Below are 20,575 nucleotides of genomic sequence, written 5' to 3'. Positions count from 1 at the left end.
GGATCTATTCCCAGCAGATTTATTCTTTTTTTTACAATTACCTGAAAGGCCCACGCCCAGCCAAAGTTCACATGCGCCGATACATTCATTGCCTCGCTTTTGGTGTCATTTTAATGACGGTGACTGTCTGTGAATGAATGAGCGACAGTTACTTCTGGAGCTATTCTCGTAAACCCGTCATTTCTTCACGTGTCATCAAGCCATGGATCCTTAAAAGTAGCATACGGTTAAAGTACACTTGACTTTTGAACCCATTGCACACACTGCCATGTGAAGGAGAAAGACTTTTTTTTTTTTCCCGCCCCCATCCACCTACCGTCACATTCCAGGTAGAAGCTTGGCTTGTTCAGAGTGTATGAAGTTCCAATAACAGGATTTTATAGGGTGGAAATTTAGGCAAGAAGAATATCGGGAGCCATGGAGGAAGTTGACAACATCACGATTGATCCCGCCTGTTTACAGGAACCCCCTCTGGCTATGGATGTGATCAAGCGTAAGTCTTTCCTTATCAAGCAGGTCAAGTGAATGACAGATTGTAGCCGTGCAGCAATGTTGAGCATCTGAGAGTCTCCGAAGTTTCCCACCGCTTTTAGTCTCTGCTTCTCATCCACCGCAAAATAACAATCAGCTCATAAGAAGTTTGCAGGAAGAATAATTAAAGACTTTTGTACAACACCACGTGGCCTCTTAAGAACAATAGCCACTTTTTAATGCACTCAGAGAATGCTCTTATGTTCACATTTAATGTCATTTGCAGTTGCACTGCTTTTTAAATTTTTTTTTTTATTAACCTTTCTTTGGTATTTGGTTCCAAACAGAGCTCGATGTGTTCGGAATCTGCCTGTACGCCATGCTCACCGTTATGTCCTGCATATCCCTGCTGCTCTACTTGGAGCAATGTGTTTACATTTATAAAAAACTGCCCTACCCGAAGAAGACAACCATCATCTGGGTCAACGGCGCTGCACCGGTGAGCCATTGCCTCCTAAATTGATCTTCGATCAACCCCTCGAATAGAATGTGTTGAACTAACACGTCCAAACGATGGAACTTTGGAATGATGGATGTTTTAATGGATGATATTCTTATTTCAGGTCATTGCCACCATGTCTTGTTTTGGGATGTGGATCCCCAGGGCTGTTATGTTCACAGATATGACATCAAATTGGTGCGTTAAATATTTTTTTTTTTAAACCTTTGATGTTGAACGCTGTTGGTATGATTTTCTGTTTTAAACAAAATGTAAAAAAAACAAAAAACTACTGTACAACTAATGTACTACTGTAGTTGGAAATATGCCCTTGAGCAAGGCACTCAATTGTTACATCATCAACTCCACAACATCAGAGTGAAATCTTGCGTGTCAAGTCCGAGTGTAGTTTAAACCACTCGATGAATCATTACACATGAAACGAGCACAGGTCACACGATACTTGCAACTAGTTAGCATGTTTGCGATACACCACTGTTAGCAATGCATGAATCGGTGTGGTTACTAAAACGGCGATGTATTTCTGTAGTTATTTTGCAGTGGTGGTCTACAAAGTGCTGGTCCTGCTGATCGAGGAGTTGGGGGGCAGCGATGCGTTTCTGAAGCGCTTTTCCGGGAAACCCTTCAAGATCACCACGGGGCCTTGCTGCTGTTGCTGCCTGTGTTTACCTCGCGTACCTATGTCACGGTGCTGACGCTGAACGTTTTGATCCGACTTGTCATCTGCAATGGCGTTAAGTGCCACTGCTTATTTTATCGATTTGAAGGGGCATGCTGTTCCTGCTGAAGTTGGGTGCACTGCAGTACGCCATCCTAAAGACGGTGCTCAGTGTCCTCTCCATCGTACTGTGGACAAACGGCAACTTTGACCTCTCTGACGTAAGTTTGACTTTCCTGCTTCATCCCTGAACTGCAAGCGATTTGCACACGAACCGTTTTTTTTTTCCCAGCTAGAGATCACCGGCACTGCAATTTGGATCAACCCGTTCATCGGCGTTCTCACCATCACCTCTCTGTGGCCCGTCGCCATCGTGTTCATGAACACCAACCACCTTTTACGCAGCCTCAACATTATACCAAAGTACGCCATGTACCAAGTGAGTAGAGAACGAGCAGTTGGCTATGAATGTAGCGTCTGGCCAGTACGAATTTCAGTGGGACGAGTACAATTCCCTGTCGTGTGCACATCGATCGAACGAGGCTGCGCGGATGTTACCCAACTTAAACACAATACGAGGGCTGCTCGGTGCATTCCAATCATCAAGTGCTTGTTTTTAATCCTTAGCTAATACTGGTATTAAGTCAACTGCAGACATCCATCATCAACATCCTGGCTCTGGATGGAACCATCGCCTGCGCCCCTCCCTTCTCTTCGCAGGCCCGTGGATCCAGTGAGAATCATTTCCACCTCTCTATTTTTGTCCTCCCCTTTGGCGTGACATGGACCCAATCAATCCCTTTCTGTCTTTTGCCCGCAGTGCTGAGTCAGCAGATGATGATCATGGAAATGTTCATCATCACCCTGGTCACTCGCTTCTTTTATCGCCGCACATATGACACCCTTCCCTCACCGGCACATAACCACCACCTCAAGGACGGAGCCCCCCTGCAGGCCGTTCATATGGAGCATGACGTCTGAACGAGGGGAGCTGAAGCGCTTTTAACCGAGGTACCACCGGTCAAATTGGATGTGGGGCGAAACTACCTCATCTGTCACTCAACGGGGAGAAAAAAAATCTTTGCGTTATAAGTATTTCCTCAACGCTGTATTTGCTGATTTCATCTACAGATAGTTCAGGATGAATCAAGCCACCAAAGGTTTATTTAAAGACTGCTGACCCACTTAGTACAAAGCGGGAAATATTTTGTGCTGCGGATGAGGTGGCAGCTTTTTTCTGCTGTTCCGCTAATGGCCAAAAGAGAGCGTGTTCCACTTCAAAGCCTTGTGTACTGACCTGAAAATAAAGATCATCACTCTCCCCCTCCACCTCACATGCCCCATTTATAAAACCGGCAATGTTGAAATGTTTCATCAAACAACTGTTTTACATTCTTACTTAATACTCGGTTTTACATTATTCTAATACATATATACTTACACACCAGCTTTTCTATTCACTTGAATTTCCAAAACAGATACTTTCTTGTTTCCTTCTAGCTACTCCGCAGCAGTTATGCAATCTTTCTCATGACTCCATTGTGTTCAATTTTGGTTCCAAAGCTCGCTTGTCTGCCATTTTGAATTGGATTTATTCGTTCTAAACATAACATGAAGACCCAAGCCTCGCATTTTCTTTTCAACCTACCGGTAAATATTCGACCACACCTCATTGAAGGATAAACAGTCGCTCTTGGTTGTATAACTTCAGAATCTTTTCTTCATATTTTGTGTACACTGGATATAAAAGTCTACACACCCCTGTTAGAATACCACCGTTTTGTGAAATAAAAATGAAACCAAGATAAATCGTTTCAAAACTTTTTCCCACCATTAATGTGACCTGTAACCCGTCTAAAAAAAGAGGAAGTCAAAATAAACAACTAAGATCATGTGATTGTACAGGTGTGCCCACCATCTTCATGAGTGGGAAATGGTTGGGTTCAGAATGAACTAATTACGTACAGTATACACTCATGTAAAATGGAACGTCGGACTTCAAGAATTAGTTTGAAAGAGCAGTCATTGCTGGCACAAATTCTTCAGGCTTCTGCTCAAAAGAGATGCTCAAAAGTTTAAGAGGTTTGAACGGGTGAGTGGATTTTTTCTATCCACTGTATGTAGCCTGACTCTGCTTCTCTCACACAGTTGATAAGAAAATGGCCATTTTACTCAGAATGAAGCTTCAGTTAATGATATTGATTATGCCTGTGGAGATATTTGACCATATCGTGATCATTTGCAAATTCCTATTAATAACCTAATTGTCTCTGCGGTTTATGTAAACAGTCGTCAGGCGTTTTGGAGAAAGAGAGAACATGTCGATGACAGCCCCTGGCTCTGCATTGCTGACGAAAGCAGCTTACCCCCCTCAGTTGCCATGGTAACTGGGGAGAGGAGCCAGGCCAAAGCGATGTAAAGGGGAGGGGCTTTCGAGGGAGAACGAGAGGAGGAAAGCATTGGAGGGACAGAGGGAGGGGACGCGGACAGACGATAACATAGTAAACGTGGCGAGGCCAACGCAGGTGAAGACGCGCTCTTTCGACGGAGACAAAGACAAACTCGGATATAAATGCTCCAACTGGCGAGTCGTGAATAAGAACGGCATCTAAAGAGGGGAGGAGACGTGGGCTGACGCAGTGGAAAGATGGATGTACAGATGGAGAACGTGGACCCCCCGCCTTGTGAATCCCAACCAAGTGGAAAAATAAGAAAAGGATTCAAGCTGTTTGGTAAACGCAAGCCCGGCAACATCTTTTCTCTTAAAAACAACAAATCGCCCGTCACCAGGGGCCAAACCCTCGATGGATTACCCGAAGGCGCCGCGCCTGACTCCGAGCAGGAGGCGGACAAGGAGAAGGCGCGGGAGGCGAGTCAAGGAGACGGCGAGCATGCGGCGGAAGAGCCGACGGGCGAAGATGGCGTCCTGGCCGCCGCTCGCAACTCCATCTCGTCGACCGGCTCGACCAAGACCCTGCGTTTTTTTTCCCGGCTGAGGGGAGCCCGCAGAGGAGACGGCGGCCGCAAAGACCACACCGTCTGCCAGCCATCGACTCGACAACGGCAAGGGTTGAAGGGTCTCTTTGGCAGCATGAAGTTACGCCCGAAAGACGAGGGGGACAAGGTGGACGCTCCCCCGAGCCCACTCCTCATGTCCTCACGCTCGAACAGTGTGGAAATCATCAAAGAGGACATCGGCCTCACCCCCAAATCGCAACCTCGCTCTCTGGAGAGCCCAGACAAAGCGAGCAGCGAGAGCTCCCTGACACAAGCAGACGATGAGAACAGAACTGAGAAGGACGCGGGACCCGTGCCTGCTGCAGAAGCTCCAGCGGTGCCCGCCGAGAGCAGCCTGGGCTCCTTGCTGGACGACATCTCCTCGCTCCTCACCTTCGAGTCCATCTCAGGAGGAGACATCATGGCTGACGTCAAGGCCGAGTGGAGCAAAGCCAGATGCGGCCCCAGCCTGGAAGCAGACGAGCTCTCGGCATCGCCCGCTTTTCCTTCATCCGGACCTGCCGCCGCTTGTCCTCTGACCTCCACCTCTCGCTCACCCGCGGCTGCCGGCGCTCATTCCCTGACTGATGTGACAACCTCAACCTCGTCTTCTGTAGCTCCGTCGGTTGTGAGCAGTTTGACCAAATCCTCCACACTGACAACTGGATCAGTGAAACCAAGTTCAGACTTTTCTCCAGCCTCAGAGCAACCTTCTGCCGGGATTACAATAAAATCACCTCAGTCAACCGCAAATGCAAAACTTTCACCGAGCCCTCCCACAATGGCCGCCCCTTCAATCGCAATGCAAACCGTACCGAGCACGACTCCCGTGAACCGGTCATCTCTGGACAGGACGCAAGAAAGCACTTGTAACTTTGGCGACATGGCTTCATCAGACACGGCAGCTCCCCCCGTCCCTTCTCCTTCTCCAACTCTCGCCTCAGTAAGTAAACCTCCCGCTGTAGCTGCATCCCATAAACCCGCCACCCATAGTCTGTCTTCCCCTGCTGCCTGCACTCGACCCGATAGCAATGTTCACTCTTCCTCCTCCACCAAACCTCAAAATGTAGCTCCAAAGGTGGAAACTGCGCCCAGTCCTGTTCAAAGTCACCCTCCTTTAATTTCCCTCCCCCCAATCACCGCAACCATTTCCAAACCCGCACAAACGCCCAACCAACCGTTGTCCAATAGGATCTCCGTCACGCCAGAATCTCCCCAACCTGAGCCGAGCCCGACCGCTTTTACAAGTTTCTCTATCGCTAAAAAATCTCCCGTGTCTTTGGATAGCCCCGTTGTTGCACTTTCTAAAGAACTTCGAACAACCGCAGGTCAGAGTCCAGTTCCCACTCTGCCCCCTGTAACTGTATCGAAAGACCCTCCTGTTCATGCATCTTTAGTTTCTGTGACTAAAGATCCTCCTGTTGCTGGGCCAACCTCGACCGCCCTGACCCATATTTCCGTGTCGGTGCCCAAAAGCCCTCCTGCTCCGGTACGGATTCAACCGAAATCACCCGACCTCCCTGCCGCTTCCCTCCTCGCCACTCCCCCTGTGCCTTTGCCAAGTGACACCGCAGCATCTAACCAGATGAGCGGCAATGAGCCATCAACAAATGGACAGTTGTCTCGCTCGAGTAGCGCAGAAGCACGGACGGTCAAAGCGGAGGAACAGCATAATGGGTCACGCACGGACGTCCCCAAAGAAAGGAGGACTCAAGTAAGGGCGCTTAGCAAAATACCCGTGGTAGGAGGAGGCCGCGTCGGAAAGCAACCCGTGCGGGACAGCCAACATACCGATGACGATTCAAGCAGGGACCCGCCCACTCCGATCGAAGACGACGGCCGTCGTTTGGACTTTTGCAGCACGGGGAGCGGAGACAAAGGTTGCAGTGTCGAGGTCCATGTGGCCACCTTCAAACCCAGCCAGGGGGAAAGTCAACCGCCTCACCATTCGAAGGCCCCCGCCGGTGCTCCGCGTGACTCCAAGATCCCCGTCAAGCACGGTGCGCAGTCTCCACCCGCATCCCAAACCCCTCAAGCGAAAGAAACCCCTCGCACCAAGATACCCGTCTCCAGAGTCCCGGTTCGCAGGGTGGCTAATAAACCTGCAACTGCCGGTGCCGTGAGAAAATAATAAGGTACTGTGACACGCCATGCCCGTTCTCCAAAGTTACGACTGCAACCATATTCCCCCTTTAACGTCAACGTTCATTGTCACCAACCGGCTTCACAAGACCACAAACTACAGGAAGGAACAGAAATTAAGCACAAACATCTAACACACAAAGTCACAGAAGGGTCAGGGTCAAATCTGAGATATAAATCAAGATAAAAAGTTCCCTTATAATGCCCACACACAAAACACAACTTGGACCGGTGCCTTTTTTAAAAGGTTTCTTTTCCTACAGGTTTCAATTCAGTCTTTTCTACACTATTTTCAACTTTTGTTACACAGACGTTTTGTAGGGGCCGTCAAAAACCTTCTTGTTTTTCTTTCCGGGACCACTCTTGTTTCTATCTAGAAACCACGCAGCTCCTAATATACATTCCGCACCTAGCTCGGGATCGACCGCATGTAGCAGAAAACGTGCCATTTTATATTTGCACTCGTCCAATGTACATGCTCGTATGTGTTTGCCTGCTCCTATATAATGATGGGTTGATCACATGGTGAACAAAGGGAGAGACTGGGACTTTGAAACAGGGACGGAAAGGACTCGGCCGCCATTAACGGCTGGCTCCGCGGACGTTTTGAGAGGATGCAGTGATGTGTTTTTGCAGTTTGTATATTGACACATATCCTCATCCTGCTTCTGCTCAATCTGTGTGCATATAGTCTGACCGATGTAGTTTCCTATTTAATCAATAAAATGAGATGTGTACTTAGTCAGTTTGTGCTGTTCAAGCGGTTTGTCGGCATGACATTTTTTATTTTTTTTAAAGCGGCTCATAAAAGAGGATTTATGAAGTCGGCCGGATTATCTTTTCTGCTAATTTAATATGGAAGGAAATGACATAAGCCTGTCATTCAGGAAAAGATAAGAGCATATAAAGATTTTTTTTTTTCAGCTTGGTTTCACTCTGACCTCCTCGCAGAGCACGATTGTGACAGCGGTCGCACTGCGAGTTCACTGACCTGAATAGAAAGCACATTAATGTCAATTTACAACCTGGCCAATCCGCTGCGAGGGAACGCGGTTGTCACGCTAGCTCACTAACGGGAAGGGTTTGGAAATCGGTGTCGTTGCTATTCGTGGTGCGTGTGGTGCGTTTGTGCATCTTTTTCAATCAGAGGCGAACATTCTGCAGGGGAAGAGTTAAAATGGAAAAACAAGGCATACAACACATGTTGAGTACATAGACTCGTGCGAGAAAAAAGACAATTGAGGAGGTCTGGTGCTAAAAAGAGAACAAATCTCCCACACAGCAACAAGTGGTTATTTGTTGCGGCCAATGGCTATTAAATATTTACACTTTAAGAGCATGTCGAAGTGATGCCTCTCTGAGTCGAGATTCGAATTACATTATACACTTGGGAAATGGATGGCATGGTTCCCGCTGCGGTTTGCATTAGGAAACTCGTTCAGGAAATTTCAATGAATGTCCTTTTTGTCTGGAAGCTTTTCACATGATTTCCCGCTAATGTCTCTTTCTCGCTTATAAGTCATGACTACAACAGCATTGCTGCTAAGTCGAGCCACACAAGACATCGGGCTTGACTTTTGAGACTCATTGCATAAGCTTTGACAGACAATCAAGTGTTTGTGCGCTCCCAGTGCGGTACACTGATTACATGGCCCATAATGCACTGGGACAGCCACCCTGGTGCATCTCGTGTTTTGAGTCTGCATCTGCCCCCGGAGAGAGATGTGCCTCTTTCGAGCCTAATTTAGCATGCTTCATTCTGTGTTTCCATGCCAACCCCTACTAGGTCAACCAATGGACGGCCGCTGGCATCGATGGGAGGAGCACATGAGTGCCTTGCTTACTCACTAAAAAGAAGACTTGCACTCATTAACAATTTGCATGATTGAAATACGGCACACACACGTTTCAGAGCACTGAGCTGTGGATTTGACCTGATTGTTTGTTGTGTGTGTGTGTGTGTGTGTGTGTGTGTGTGTGTGTGTGTGTGTGTGTGTGTCCAGGTTTAATTATGCTAATCGTTATTCATTTGGCCGGAGCAATAACGTGTCACATCATACTGGTAAATCAAATAACTCGTGCGCACATTAATTCGGCGCATTGCTTTATGCCTGAGATGATGGTCATGGTGACTATTTGGATCATTTTGCCATGGGATATTTAATACATTTTTTAAGAGGAAGAACCATAAAGGCAATGGTGGCAGGTAATGACGTGAAAATACTTAATTAAGATAAGTAAACCTCTATTTGTCTCACTATGGAGAATTCCCAATTACTGCACTTCTGCTAAAGTGCAGAGTGCGAGTTCTTTTGCCACCTCTGATTAAAGTTTTACAGGAAAGAAACATACATATAAAATTCTTTAAAAAAAAAGAATTTATTCCGTTTTTTGTTGTTGTTGAAACCTACTATTAAAAAACGTGTTGACTAACAAAACCATCCATATTGAAAATACACTATAAAACACGTATATTGAAATATAAAAAAATATAAATGTGATAGACAACTCATACACAGGAGCGTGTTGATCTTAAATGGGGACATTTCAAATTGCGACTTGACATCAGAGACCGAGAAAAGCATTACGTCATGCTGCTGAAATACATCGCTCACTGAGGGCCTCTGCTGATGGACAAAGAATACTGAAATGTTGAGCTCACGGAGCGAGGATCAGAACATGACCTCATCACAAATTGTCATCAGTTCCTATCGCCTCTCGAGGGCGCCACTTCCACAGGTTCTGCTTTCCAAAATGACAATACTGGCAGCTGCGTCACAAATACTGGCGTTTAGGAGGTAATATAACACCGGAGAATATTAACACAAATCCACTGCAATATACTTGGAGATATACGAAGAATGTGAGTTCTTGCAAACACAAAGTAAGGAATTTTCTTTCTCAAATCACCAGGATGCTGATTGATTAAAAGAGTCATAAGTGCATCGAAAACACCTGGCAAGTTGCTATTATGATTACAACAAAAGATAAATATAAAGATAGGACACGGACTTGGTGTCAAGACCACAAAACAGCCAGTGAGCTTCTTGAAAGTAGGTTACTGCATGCGTTTGTTGACAGGAATGTAGAAAAATAATTTAAGATGTGGATAATTGGCTAATTCCTTTTTTTTTTTATTCTGATCTGCTTGGAAACTGTTTTTTTTTTTTTTTTTAAAGCTTTGCTGCAGCGGTCCACTTTCTTGCCACCCTAAGTCGCCTCTCGAAGAAAATGTATCCACATGCCGCAAACTAGACCGTCACTTGTGTTGTTAGCAAGTTCTAGTTCCGACTGTGGTCCCTGTAGCGCGGTTTTCACAATTTCTATTTTGAAGTGGAACACTAGAACTGACAACCCTAAACCGAGGCAAGGAGAGCTGCTCCAATTTCGACTGATGGCCATTCTAGTTCTGTCACAGAGAATTGTAGCTATCATAAACAAATCAACGAAATAGCTTAATTATGCGACTGGTATAAAACATATTTGATCTTTATACTTGATTACATGACAGTGGATGAGTTGTCACATTCAAACACTGTGAAGTGGAATCGTGCAAATCTTCTCTTCTGACAACAACAATAAAAAGACCTCTTTGGATCTGTTACACCATGAAGTGCATGTGTCCCTCTGCGCCGGTCACAATAACATCCATCCATATACGCATGGCCTCCGGGGACGGGGCCACCATGTAGTAGACCCGGTCATGAGTTTTCACACTAAAGGTGAGCGAGGGGTTGGGACTCTTAGTTGTAGATGGCAAGAATAGAAAGGAGAGAGATTGAGAGCTTAGATGAGCAAAATGAACCCCAAAAAAATAAAATTGCAAGGCATATGATCATCTTACTTTGTGTGCATTCTTCAAATGGTCATAGTACACCTCCTCTATTGCCTGGAAGTAAATGACTCCTTTCATCTTGGTTTCATGCTTGTCTGTGGTGAAGGGGTGGGGGGGGGGGTGGGGGGGTTTAGCCTTCAAAGTATGCCAGCATTGTTTAAAGGTGATATCGCTGCTATCCTATGTCACATTTCCAATTGGAAGACGACTTCCTCACCTGCATAGTAAGTGAGCGTCCTGCGATTCTGGTCAAAAACAAACCAGCGTTTCTTCCAGGTTTTTATTTTGCCTCCCATTTTGACAAGGAAGCCTCTGCACGTTTTGTCCGTGATGGCCAGATGGAAGCAGGCGTCTGGATTGTGTCCCGCCGCCTCAATATGGCAATGAAGGTCAAAGTCGTCGTTCCTCATGGGCAAGTAGCGAGTCAAGAGTCGGGACTGTGGACGAAATCATGGATGATGTATTCATGTGGTGTACCTGCAAGTCCTAAAACAGGGTTGGGCAAAGTTTTCACATCCGGTCTATGATGGAATACCTGAGATCTCTGTTTCTCCCTGAGCTTCACCTCCCTCTCCACAAGTTTCTGTCTCCGGTTGGTCTCCTCCTGCAGGCGTTTCTCCAGTTCCTCCCTCCGTCTTCGCTCTTCCTCCAGAGCTTGCCGGCGTATCTCCATTTCACGTTCCTGCGCGTGCCGGATCAGAATGGTCAGAATCACCATCAGGCACAAACAGAAGGTTTGTTCATTTCGCTTTTTTTTTTTTTTTTTTTTTTGCCATTGTCGGAGTTTTTATACTGTTATTTTCGGATTGTATTATGTAGTAGTAAATCCAAAACATTTGCCAATGACGGGTGCACGTCAGATACCCTGTGCTCAAGCAGCCTTAGCTTTTCCACCTGGGCCTCTCGGAGTAAACGCTCCATTTCCTCAAGCTTGGCCATGTTGGTCATACTGGCGCTGACAGGAAATAGAGAACACAACGGTTTGATTCGTGTGGGTGACATCATCGCCCTCAACATATACCAGGAATAATTTACGATGTCCAACCTGGAGATGTTATCTGGAGAGCATGCGGAGAAGCTGGTCTCCATACTGTCAGAGCTGTCCACACTGATCGTGTCGGAGGCCTGGCTGTTGTCCGGGTAGGACAAAGAGTCCAGGAAAACGTTGTTCTCAGAGAGCAGCCGACTACCAAAATCACTTTTTCTTTGTCGGGTGTGTACGCCGTCATTCATGTGCGTGTGGCCTGTTGAGACAAGAAGACAATTTGAATCAGTCGATATTCAGCCCGTTTTTCCTCCCCACGTTAAGTGACAGTATGTCATACAACCCGAGATGGTTGTGTTGTTTATTGGATGCGGGGAGTGCAACAATGACTCACTTTTTGGCTGGCGGCGAGCATTCAGGTCTCGAGGGGCAAAACTGAGCCCTTGGGGGATGACGCTGCCACAGCTGGAGCTTTGCGACAAAGGCAGATGGGCCTGTGGAGTGGGGGAGGGGGGCGGGGGGCAGAATTGCATGCTGGTCACGGGCCACGGCACCCCAGCATTCACACAAGTGCAAGCATCTGTCTAACTCGCAGCGAATTCACGAGGACCGCTCTAAACGCATCCAGAGATGGAATTCCACCCCCACCCCTCTTCTGTGGCTCGGTTAACAACAAATAGGATCTAAAAGTCATCATATTATGTGGCAATTTCCTTTTCAAGCAGATGTGAAACGTTGTATTGATTAATAAATAACGACCTTGGGCGGAAGGGTGCGTCCCAGAGATCGGCCGTAGTGAGTGACGATCTGCTGGCTCCTCTTCGGAGTTCCGTTGTCGCTCAGATGGATCGAGTTGTCCTTGCCGCTTCTTCTCCTTTCCTTCATCGAGTGTATGTGCTAGAGCAGAAATGCATTAAAAAAATTTTTTTGGTGCTAATTCCGTTATCATTCGCACGGATGTAAAGCCTTCAGCGTTGGACAGCTTAGACTTCATTTGTGGCCAGCAGATTGCGCAAGATTATGGTGGTCAACAAGCTATATTACTGATAAATGAGCTGAAGTGTGGAGACGCTTGTCAGAAACCAAAAAAATATTGAAGGATAGTCACTTTTTTTTAATCGAAAAATTTAAGTGTCGCTCCAAAAATCGGAAGCCTAACGTTGTCTTGAATGACTTGAAATTAAGATTCACTGCAAACTTGGCCATTTAGCGCAGCTCTCGATTGACTCGTTAATTGAGGAGTGTTTCTCGGACCAACTGTATTATTCTGACGCCCACCTCTTTGATGGCCCCATTGCTGTGCGCCAAGTTCTGCCTCTCAGACAGCTCCGCATACTTTCCTTCCAAAGACGCCAGCTTGTCTCTCTCCTGCGGTCGTCATGATGACATCTTCAGTGATGGCGACCTATTCGTCGAGCTCGGCCAGCTTTCGTTGAATGGCTTACCTTCTGCAGCATGATGAGCAGATTGTTTTTTTCCCTCTGAAAGTCTTCCCTTTCCTGCTGGGACTGTAAAGTGATCTGCGAGGACTGTTTCTTCAGAGTCGCGAGTCTCTCCTGCGAAGAAGGAAGAAAGCAGCAGAGTTTCACATGAAATTGGTGGCACGCTGTATTATGTGGCAGTGTAAAAAAGTTCTTATTTTAGGAATCATTATTTGAGATCCGTGCCCCCTTATTAGTCCCTAATTGTTTGTACATATACAATAGTTGTGTGTCCACCATCAAGTGTGAAATTCACCAAATAAATCCGTAGTTATCTGCCAATTTCTTGAAATACATTTAATTCCGTCTAATTTGCATAATAACCACCCCCACGTCGAGAGTCTTAGCCCATAACATGATCAGCAAGCCATGGGAACATCCAGAGCCACTTCCGAGCAACTCTTCCATCTGAAACACCATAATGAAGAAGTACTAACATGACATCGCCCTCGTTACGCCTCTATCATGTCAAAGACAAAAAGTGAGTCGAGCTGCATGGAGTTTTGTTGGATGCACAGAGTGGCGCTCACTTCAAGCATTAGCTTCTGATAAACTGCACATAGTGGACCCCAAAGTTGTCGATGTGGTGACGGGAGACATTTGTGCTTGGTGATCGATCCATATGCCACATACACACAGTATAGGGTATGAACTGCTGTCTTGGATTCTGTTTCAATTTTATTCCCACAATTTGCGTAACAAGCACGATACGTCTACTTTAAAATATGTACTATTAATGCATAATATATATTTTTTTTGGTTGCGTGGATTTGAGGCTACAGTATACTGATGACAACAAGCCACACTGCAATAACTAAAAGTGAAGGCATATTAGTTATGCACATACTCTATACTGTATTATACTGTACACATTATATTATGTACCTTGCGTGTGATAGCGAGACGCTGACAGTCAGCAATTTCTCTCAGTAACTGACTCCGATTTTCCTTCTCCTCATCCTGGTGAATCTCTCTCTCCAATTTTTGAAACTCCAATTCCTCCAAGCTTTTTGCTTGATCCTCTGCTTCCTACGACAGACAGGATATGCATATTGATGCGCGCACCAATCTAACGAATCTGTAAGCGGGTAAATTCGCTTTCAAATCGGTTTGGAAACGCTTACTTTCTGGATACTTAAAATTCCGAGCTGACCCAAATGTGTCACAAGAATTCACGTGACATTGTTCGCTTTTCTTATTGGTCATTGCCGGGGCACAATAATACAAACAGCATGTTTCCTTGTCGTGTACTGTCAGGGACACTCTACGTGGAACAATATTGACCTTTCCTCACAACGTGTTTGGTTTCAAGGTACGTCGTTTTCGCGCTGCAGAAACAAGACGTGCGAAGTGTGGACATGCTAGGCATTGAAGTTACCCGGTTTTACCATACATGTGTAATTTGGGGAAACTGCTCATTTTGTCTAGCTCAGCTGTGCCACAAATTAAGAAGCCAGACCTCTTCTTTGTCAAATTCGCAATTTTTATGTTCTTTTTAATACCTGTGCTTTCTCGGTGTGGCTAATCTTCTCACTAGTGTGACTATTTTCCTTAAGCTGGTCCAAAAGGTCATTTTCTTTTTGCAGCTGTGCCATCTCTGATTCTTGCTCCCCTTCCAGCAAAGCACACTCGACCTCCATCTGCAGGAAATGATATTTAAAAATGGGTAGAAATGAGTAAACTGATGATGAGCTAAGGAAAAAAAATAAACACCTTCACATTTTGATACTCTTTGAACATGTCATAGCTTTATACAAATCCGACACTAAAAATGTGCACAGTAACAATAATTAATGCATTGATGTTCGTGTCAGCGGCAGTCAAAAACAAGCATTATTTTTGTAATGCTTGTGATGGACATTTTGTTGCATCTGTATTAGTAAATTAGTATTTTGGCCAGTGAGCGTAGCTGTTGGGCATTTGTATAGTCCAGTTACATAATGTCGGATGTTGTCTTGACTCATCAGCTGTGTTGTTATGCCAGGAGGAGTACAGTAATTATATTTTCAACATTTGTTTAAAGTAATAAACACTGTGTGGGCAATGTATTGGACTTTGGTACGGACCTCTCTCACAGACTCTTCCATCTGGTTGTCCAGGTCTTTAATCTTCTGCTCCAGCTCCTCAATGTTGTTCACAACTTGGATCCTCTCCTCTTCAATGTGTGTTACTTCCTGCTTCAGCTGCACACTCTCCAACACCTGGATGCCATACAAGGAAGGTCAGTTTGGATATTCTCTCTGTCAGCCCCACCACACACAGACACACGCGCACACAACATACATCTTATATGGACATTTATGATCCGAGTTTAACATAAATATCTCCATCATAACGTTTCATGGCCGGGGAACGGTTTTCTAAAAACCAAACATTGAGTTACATTCTTACATTAAGTGTGATGTTAAACACCCAGACAAGCAGTATATTCCAGCCCCTTTTGAGAGTAACGGCAGCAGATGTTTTAACTTGGTAACTGTTGGATGAATGACAACAACAACAGGATTCCTTTTGGCTTGGCCGAATGGAAATCGGAGCATTTTGTTGCCACTCTTGCCAAAGTACCCCAGAATCTCTCGTTAAGAATCACTCAAATATTTATCGTTGTTGGTCCTTCTTCTAGCAAAGTGCAGAGAGGGATCATATTGTGTCTACAAACTGATGTGACAAGCAACTCCCAGACATGTTTAGTAGAACAATATTTTTAACTGGCAGAGTGCAGAAAGCATTGGCTTGAATTGGAGTCTATTAACATAAAAAGTTGTGCTGATGTTTAATCATTAGTCTAGAGAGCTCGAAACATCTGGAAAAACGGCTTTTCCATGTGTATACACTAGAATTCTTCCATTCAAACACGCACACATGATAATTCTCAGTGGGATAGAGTCATTTCCTGTCCCCCCCACCACCCTCCTTTTCTTTTTGGAGTTGAATGGCCGAGTGCTGAAGCACGACTAGGTCTTCTTCATTAAAACCAGACACGCTGCTGGGCTCTAACTGTTTTAGCGTTGAAAAAAAAGAAAAACGAAAAGGCTTCACTTTTACAGAGACGGTAACGGCACCGCTGCGGCTGCGGAGGAGAAGCCGAGCTCGCAGCTGAAATTGCACAATTTGATACAATGCGCCTACTGAGTCCACAGCGATGACCACAACGGAGAAACCTATGAGAATTGCAATCTCAAAGATCCGAGGGAGGCCTATGACATGTGACGCCTCGATCAAAACAACCCCTGCTTAGACACCGCCAGAGATTGGCACTGCGCGTTTCCACTTTACACTAACACAAATCCAGTCGGAACTAAATATTTACTGTAAAATGTCCTTTAGAATCTCTGGTGGTGCCTGAAACAAGTTGATCCGCACAGGGCGATGTGGAAAAAGAGAAACACGGGAATGGTAATTATTCGCGCTGATTGCACGAAAGGGAAACAAACAAAGATAAACAAGTTCTCGGCAGCTTGATAAAGTGCATTCCACACACTGGAAGCGGTGCGTCTCATCCCATTGGTCTTCGATGATAGAACGTGTTCTTTTTTTTGGGGGGCGGGGGGGGGGGCAAGTGTGGAAAATGGAGAAGAGCAAGTAAGAATAGAAGGGTGTGTCATGCATAAAACAGAGACAGATTTCAGAAGACTTTACAACCGCAAACTGGCCGTTTTAATCACTGTCATGAATACGTCAGCTAATCCAGTCTCACCAACTTTAGTTTCCAAACCTAACAATGCAGTGGGTTGGGGTGGGAATCTTTCGCCAGACACCCATTAGAATCTGAAGGGCTATGATTTGATTCCCAGTGAGGCACCAGAATGCAAACTTTGCCCAAATTTCAGATTTTTAAAATTTTTTTTTAGTTTGGCAAGATTGGGGTTTGTATCACATGATGCAACTGACAGACTTGCATATGTTTTCTTCTAGTGTAAGAGGAGGCGATAATCTAAAAATGTGGTCACTGTTGTTTTGGCGTTCGGAATACGCCTCACTTGAGACTTGAAACCTGTTTGTGGCAACTTTGTTCCTTCAATGAATCATTAGCCTGTTTAGCATCTTGTTGTTTGTGCGGGATGACGTACGCTATGACTAATGTCATTGTGACCAGCCCGTTTTTTGGCTTCCCAAAACTCGAGGCAGATTTGAGTCGCTATGAAATATTAATCAAACCAGAATTGCATCAATCCAACCAGTTCAGTGTAAATATTTGAATGGGCCACGAGGTCACGAGGTCAAAAGTCAAAACGGTTCCGAACTATGATCTTCCCGCGATGGCGTGACATCGTTGCCTCACATTTTGCTCAACACCGCTAGCAAAGCAGTGACGCAAATCAATAAAGATAAAAATGACGCAAACATCGGTGAGCAAAAAGAATATCAGCGAACTAAGATAAGAGCGTCTAGGAAAACCGACTTATTATTGGAAAAGCAAATAGAGCCACGTCAGGTCGAGTATGAAAACGGGCATAGGGCCGGTAAATCAAATGACCTTCGCTCTGTGGTTGCCGGACGGTGAGGGGGCGCTGCTGCTAAGGCCGGGACCCGGCGAGTCAACTTCTCTGTAACCGTTTTGCTGACGACTGCTGACCTGCTGCTCGTCACCGAGGAGCAAATCTCGTCCCCTGGCGCCAAAGCCGTTGCCCGGAGCCGCGCTGCCGGGAGAGTCGGAGAAAACCGACTCGTCGTCCGACACCTGCAGCTTCTCCAACTCCTTATTGATCTTCTGCAGATCCGAAACTGCCGAACCCGCGGGCTCCACCTGCGTAAACTCCGTACACAGGTTCATGATGGTCTCCAGCCGCTGGCTCTCCTGCAGACCGAGACTTACCGTTTGTATTTTGCGGATGATGCCTCGACATTGCGACGGCGTCCCGCAAGTCCCAAGAATCAACTCACCAATTTGTGCACTTTCTGCTCCCTGAGCCTCTCGTCTCTCTGGTGCTGGTGATAGTCTCTCAACTCCTCTTTGCCATTCAAAGAAGTGATGCTGCCCACCCTTTGTCCTGGACTCAGCCCCGCTTTCCCAAACGATAACCTCCGCTCCCCGAAGCTCACGTCCAAATTCGGGCCGTCTACCTCAACACCGAGCGAGCTCAGGGAGGCCAGGCTGGCCCTCCTGGGCGTATTAGGCATGCTGGCCGGTACGGTCACATCTGGTGGTTGTTCAAGGGAGGAGAGACTGCGACGAGCCGCCGCCGAGCGCCCCGCTCTCTGGAGATGAGGCGGCAGAGATAAAATAGGAGGATCAGCTGGATTGTGGAGGCGGGGTAGGGAGCGGCTGTGCATGCCCAGACTGTTGAGGGAACCCGTTGAGTATTTCCTCTGCCTGGAGTCACTTGTGGCTTTGCCGTGCGAGTGGAGTCTCCGGCCCAATCGAGGGCTCGAGGGCACACTAGCCGTGCCGCTCTTGACCCTCGGAGAGCGAGGTAGAGGTTCGCCATAAGGGGAGATGAGAGAGCTCCCATCCGCCGGGTGAAACAGGCTGTCTTGCGATTGGTGGCGAGCGTTTGGGTGACGCGGCAAACCGTTGGGGCTAAACTGCCGCTCACCCTGGCGAGGCGAAGGGGGCACGCTGCTGCTGGTCATGTAAGAGAAGTTTCTCGAGGAAGGCGGCTGGTATTCGCCGTTTCCCAGGATGGACAGCGGCCGTTTGGACTGGGGTCCGCCGGGCGAAGGCAGATTGAAATACTTGCGGCTGCACTCTGCCGCCCTCAGACTGGCCTCCAGGGCGCTCTTCCTGCGCTGCAGCGTCTCCATCAACTCCTGCAGCTCTGCCTTAGAGCGGGAGCCCCTGAGTAAGGTCCCACCGCCCGGGCCGCTGCCGCTCGGCTCCAGCTTCACACAGTCTGCAGATGGGAGCAAATTAACAGAGCATGTAATCCGGACCCCTTTTTTTTTTTTTTTTTTCGGCTCATGTCATAAAGTGAAGCCAATTTAATAAGCTGACGTCCTGAGTAAGGGGGCGGGGGGGGGAAACCGGCGAAGAATGCGCGCTCACCCTCTTCCAAACCCAACACAAACATTGGCCCTGTTGGTTGCCAAGTGTCTTCTAAAAATGGAAGAAGCCAGGATGCGTCACGGGTTTATCTGTGAGAACACCTACCAACACATGCTTCAGCGCCCCGAAAGGGCAAAAGACACCTGGCCAGGAAGTCAAAATATGAACTCAAGGGAGATTTTCTCCATTTTTTTTTTCTTGTGGACCATCGAGGATGATGACCTGATTCTGACTCCCAATCATTGCCCTACTTCATCTAGTCAAACCAAATCTGGACTGATTTATTAAACGACGACGAGCCCTTTTCTCCGCTCTCCATCTCTACCCGGCGCGTTAGGCGATGGAAATCCAAGCCGGATCAAGGTTGACTGTTCTAAACAACGGAAAGCTGAACCAAACGGTTACGGCTCAGTGGAAATGTCACTTGATGTCGCAAGTTGACCCGTGGGTTGAGGTCTACCTGAGCCGTAAGCCAGCGTGCTCACCGCCGCCCTTTGAGGAAGCATCCTGCTCATCTGGCTGACCTCCGTCCTTTTGATTCAGCCGGCGTCAAGATTCAGCTGCGCTTTGCTGCCAGAAAGGGGGGGGGGGGGGGGGAGAAAAAAAAGAAGCTTGGAGAAGAAGCTTTGGTGCATGTGCAGTTTGTTGAAAAGCGAAATTTAGAGATTCATTAAAAATATAAAGACTGCCTTTCACGCCCCCTCCCCACCCACCCCGTTCTATTTCATGCAAATTTAAAGAGAAGAAAATCGGATTCTTTGAATAATATATGTACTTAGTGCTACATTAGAGGGACTCCCAAAGTCAGACTGCAGTTTCCTGAATCCAAACACATAGTAAGAGGAAAGATGGTTGATGGGAGACTTTGTGGTCCTGCTGTCTGGAGAGCGGGCCCACAGGAAGTAGGGTATCCTTTTACACGCTCACACAATCAATCAGCATGAGTTCATTCTTAGGACCCCCCCCCCCCACCCCCTTGCCCACCCACCCCCTGAAAAAAAAGAGGTGGGCCTCATGTCAGCAGTGAGAGATTTTACGGCATCACCCAGACTACAAGCTGGCAGGCGAATGCACAGAGTTAACCCACAAGCAAATGTAAACAGTATGCGGAAGGAAAGCATTTCAATCACACGTCGGGTTCGTCACGAAGATTCACGAAAAAAACACCCATGAAAGAAAAGTGACGCCGAAGTGATTACAAATGTCACTTTCTGTTCTTTCTTTTTGAACAGTGGCTTCAAAACGCTGACTTTCCCCTCACATGCCCTTTTTAGTATAAATTATGAAGCGGAGAAGCAATGACTCACTGATGTCTGTAAAAATGCGATACCGATGATCGTTTTCATGCGCGGGCTCCACATGCCGTTCCCACGTTTTGAAATCCAGCGTTACTTCCCAGCGGTGTCATGCTGAACAGCACGTGAGAGCAATTTAGTTTGGGAGCTGCAGAACTTGTACGTTAGAATTTTCGCTCCGTTTCAGAAAGTTCAAGAAATAAAT

General features: G+C 46.6%; 4 protein-coding genes across 7 annotated transcripts in view; 3 read left to right on the top strand and 1 right to left on the bottom strand.

The window, feature by feature from the left end:
• Positions 1-390: 390 nt before the first annotated feature.
• On the top strand, positions 391-2,843 carry LOC147193901 (organic solute transporter subunit alpha-like). The gene is made up of 8 exons (XM_086131134.1): positions 391-493; positions 819-970; positions 1,095-1,168; positions 1,521-1,679; positions 1,759-1,870; positions 1,942-2,088; positions 2,277-2,382; positions 2,470-2,843. Exons 1-8 carry the CDS (start codon positions 418-420, stop codon positions 2,628-2,630), a joined length of 987 nt encoding a protein of 328 aa, XP_085987260.1. The 5' UTR covers positions 391-417; the 3' UTR covers positions 2,631-2,843.
• A 1,263-nt stretch (positions 2,844-4,106) lies between these two features.
• On the top strand, positions 4,107-7,529 carry LOC147193900 (uncharacterized). Its single transcript, XM_086131520.1, has one exon. The coding sequence runs from the start codon at positions 4,297-4,299 to the stop codon at positions 6,775-6,777; it is 2,481 nt and encodes an 826-aa protein (XP_085987646.1). The 5' UTR covers positions 4,107-4,296; the 3' UTR covers positions 6,778-7,529.
• Positions 7,530-9,148: 1,619 nt separating this feature from the next.
• The window catches only part of LOC147193899 (pleckstrin homology-like domain family B member 2), an 11,865-nt gene continuing 438 nt past the window's right edge, over positions 9,149-20,575 (bottom strand). The window contains exons 2-17 of one of the 3 annotated variants that reach the window (XM_086131515.1): positions 19,536-19,645; positions 17,974-18,923; positions 17,567-17,887; positions 15,156-15,290; positions 14,592-14,729; positions 13,975-14,118; positions 13,054-13,164; positions 12,887-12,976; positions 12,368-12,505; positions 12,003-12,102; positions 11,669-11,867; positions 11,488-11,578; positions 11,159-11,305; positions 10,841-11,060; positions 10,633-10,718; positions 9,149-10,530 (exon numbers count right to left, since the gene is read on the bottom strand). In XM_086131515.1, the coding sequence (XP_085987641.1) occupies positions 10,390-10,530; positions 10,633-10,718; positions 10,841-11,060; positions 11,159-11,305; positions 11,488-11,578; positions 11,669-11,867; positions 12,003-12,102; positions 12,368-12,505; positions 12,887-12,976; positions 13,054-13,164; positions 13,975-14,118; positions 14,592-14,729; positions 15,156-15,290; positions 17,567-17,887; positions 17,974-18,923; positions 19,536-19,590 (3,066 nt within the window). In that variant the 5' untranslated portion in view covers positions 19,591-19,645 and the 3' untranslated portion in view covers positions 9,149-10,389. The remainder of the gene's footprint in view (positions 10,531-10,632; positions 10,719-10,840; positions 11,061-11,158; positions 11,306-11,487; positions 11,579-11,668; positions 11,868-12,002; positions 12,103-12,367; positions 12,506-12,886; positions 12,977-13,053; positions 13,165-13,974; positions 14,119-14,591; positions 14,730-15,155; positions 15,291-17,566; positions 17,888-17,973; positions 18,924-19,535; positions 19,646-20,575) is intronic. The other 2 variants (XM_086131516.1, XM_086131517.1) reach the window with 2 other exon arrangements.
• Positions 14,320-20,575, top strand: part of LOC147193898 (gamma-aminobutyric acid receptor subunit rho-3-like) — a 21,412-nt gene continuing 15,156 nt past the window's right edge. For both annotated transcript variants that reach the window (XM_086131523.1, XM_086131522.1), the window contains exons 1-2: positions 14,320-14,401; positions 15,189-15,310. The gene's annotated coding sequence lies outside the window, so the exon portion shown is untranslated. The remainder of the gene's footprint in view (positions 14,402-15,188; positions 15,311-20,575) is intronic.

The sequence above is a fragment of the Hippocampus guttulatus genome, chromosome 15 (assembly GCF_054856545.1).
Source record: "Hippocampus guttulatus isolate MCC_2025c chromosome 15, RoL_Hgut_1.0, whole genome shotgun sequence".
In the NCBI taxonomy this organism is placed as follows: Eukaryota; Metazoa; Chordata; class Actinopteri; order Syngnathiformes; family Syngnathidae; genus Hippocampus; species Hippocampus guttulatus.
This window is presented reverse-complemented; position numbering and strand designations above follow the sequence as displayed.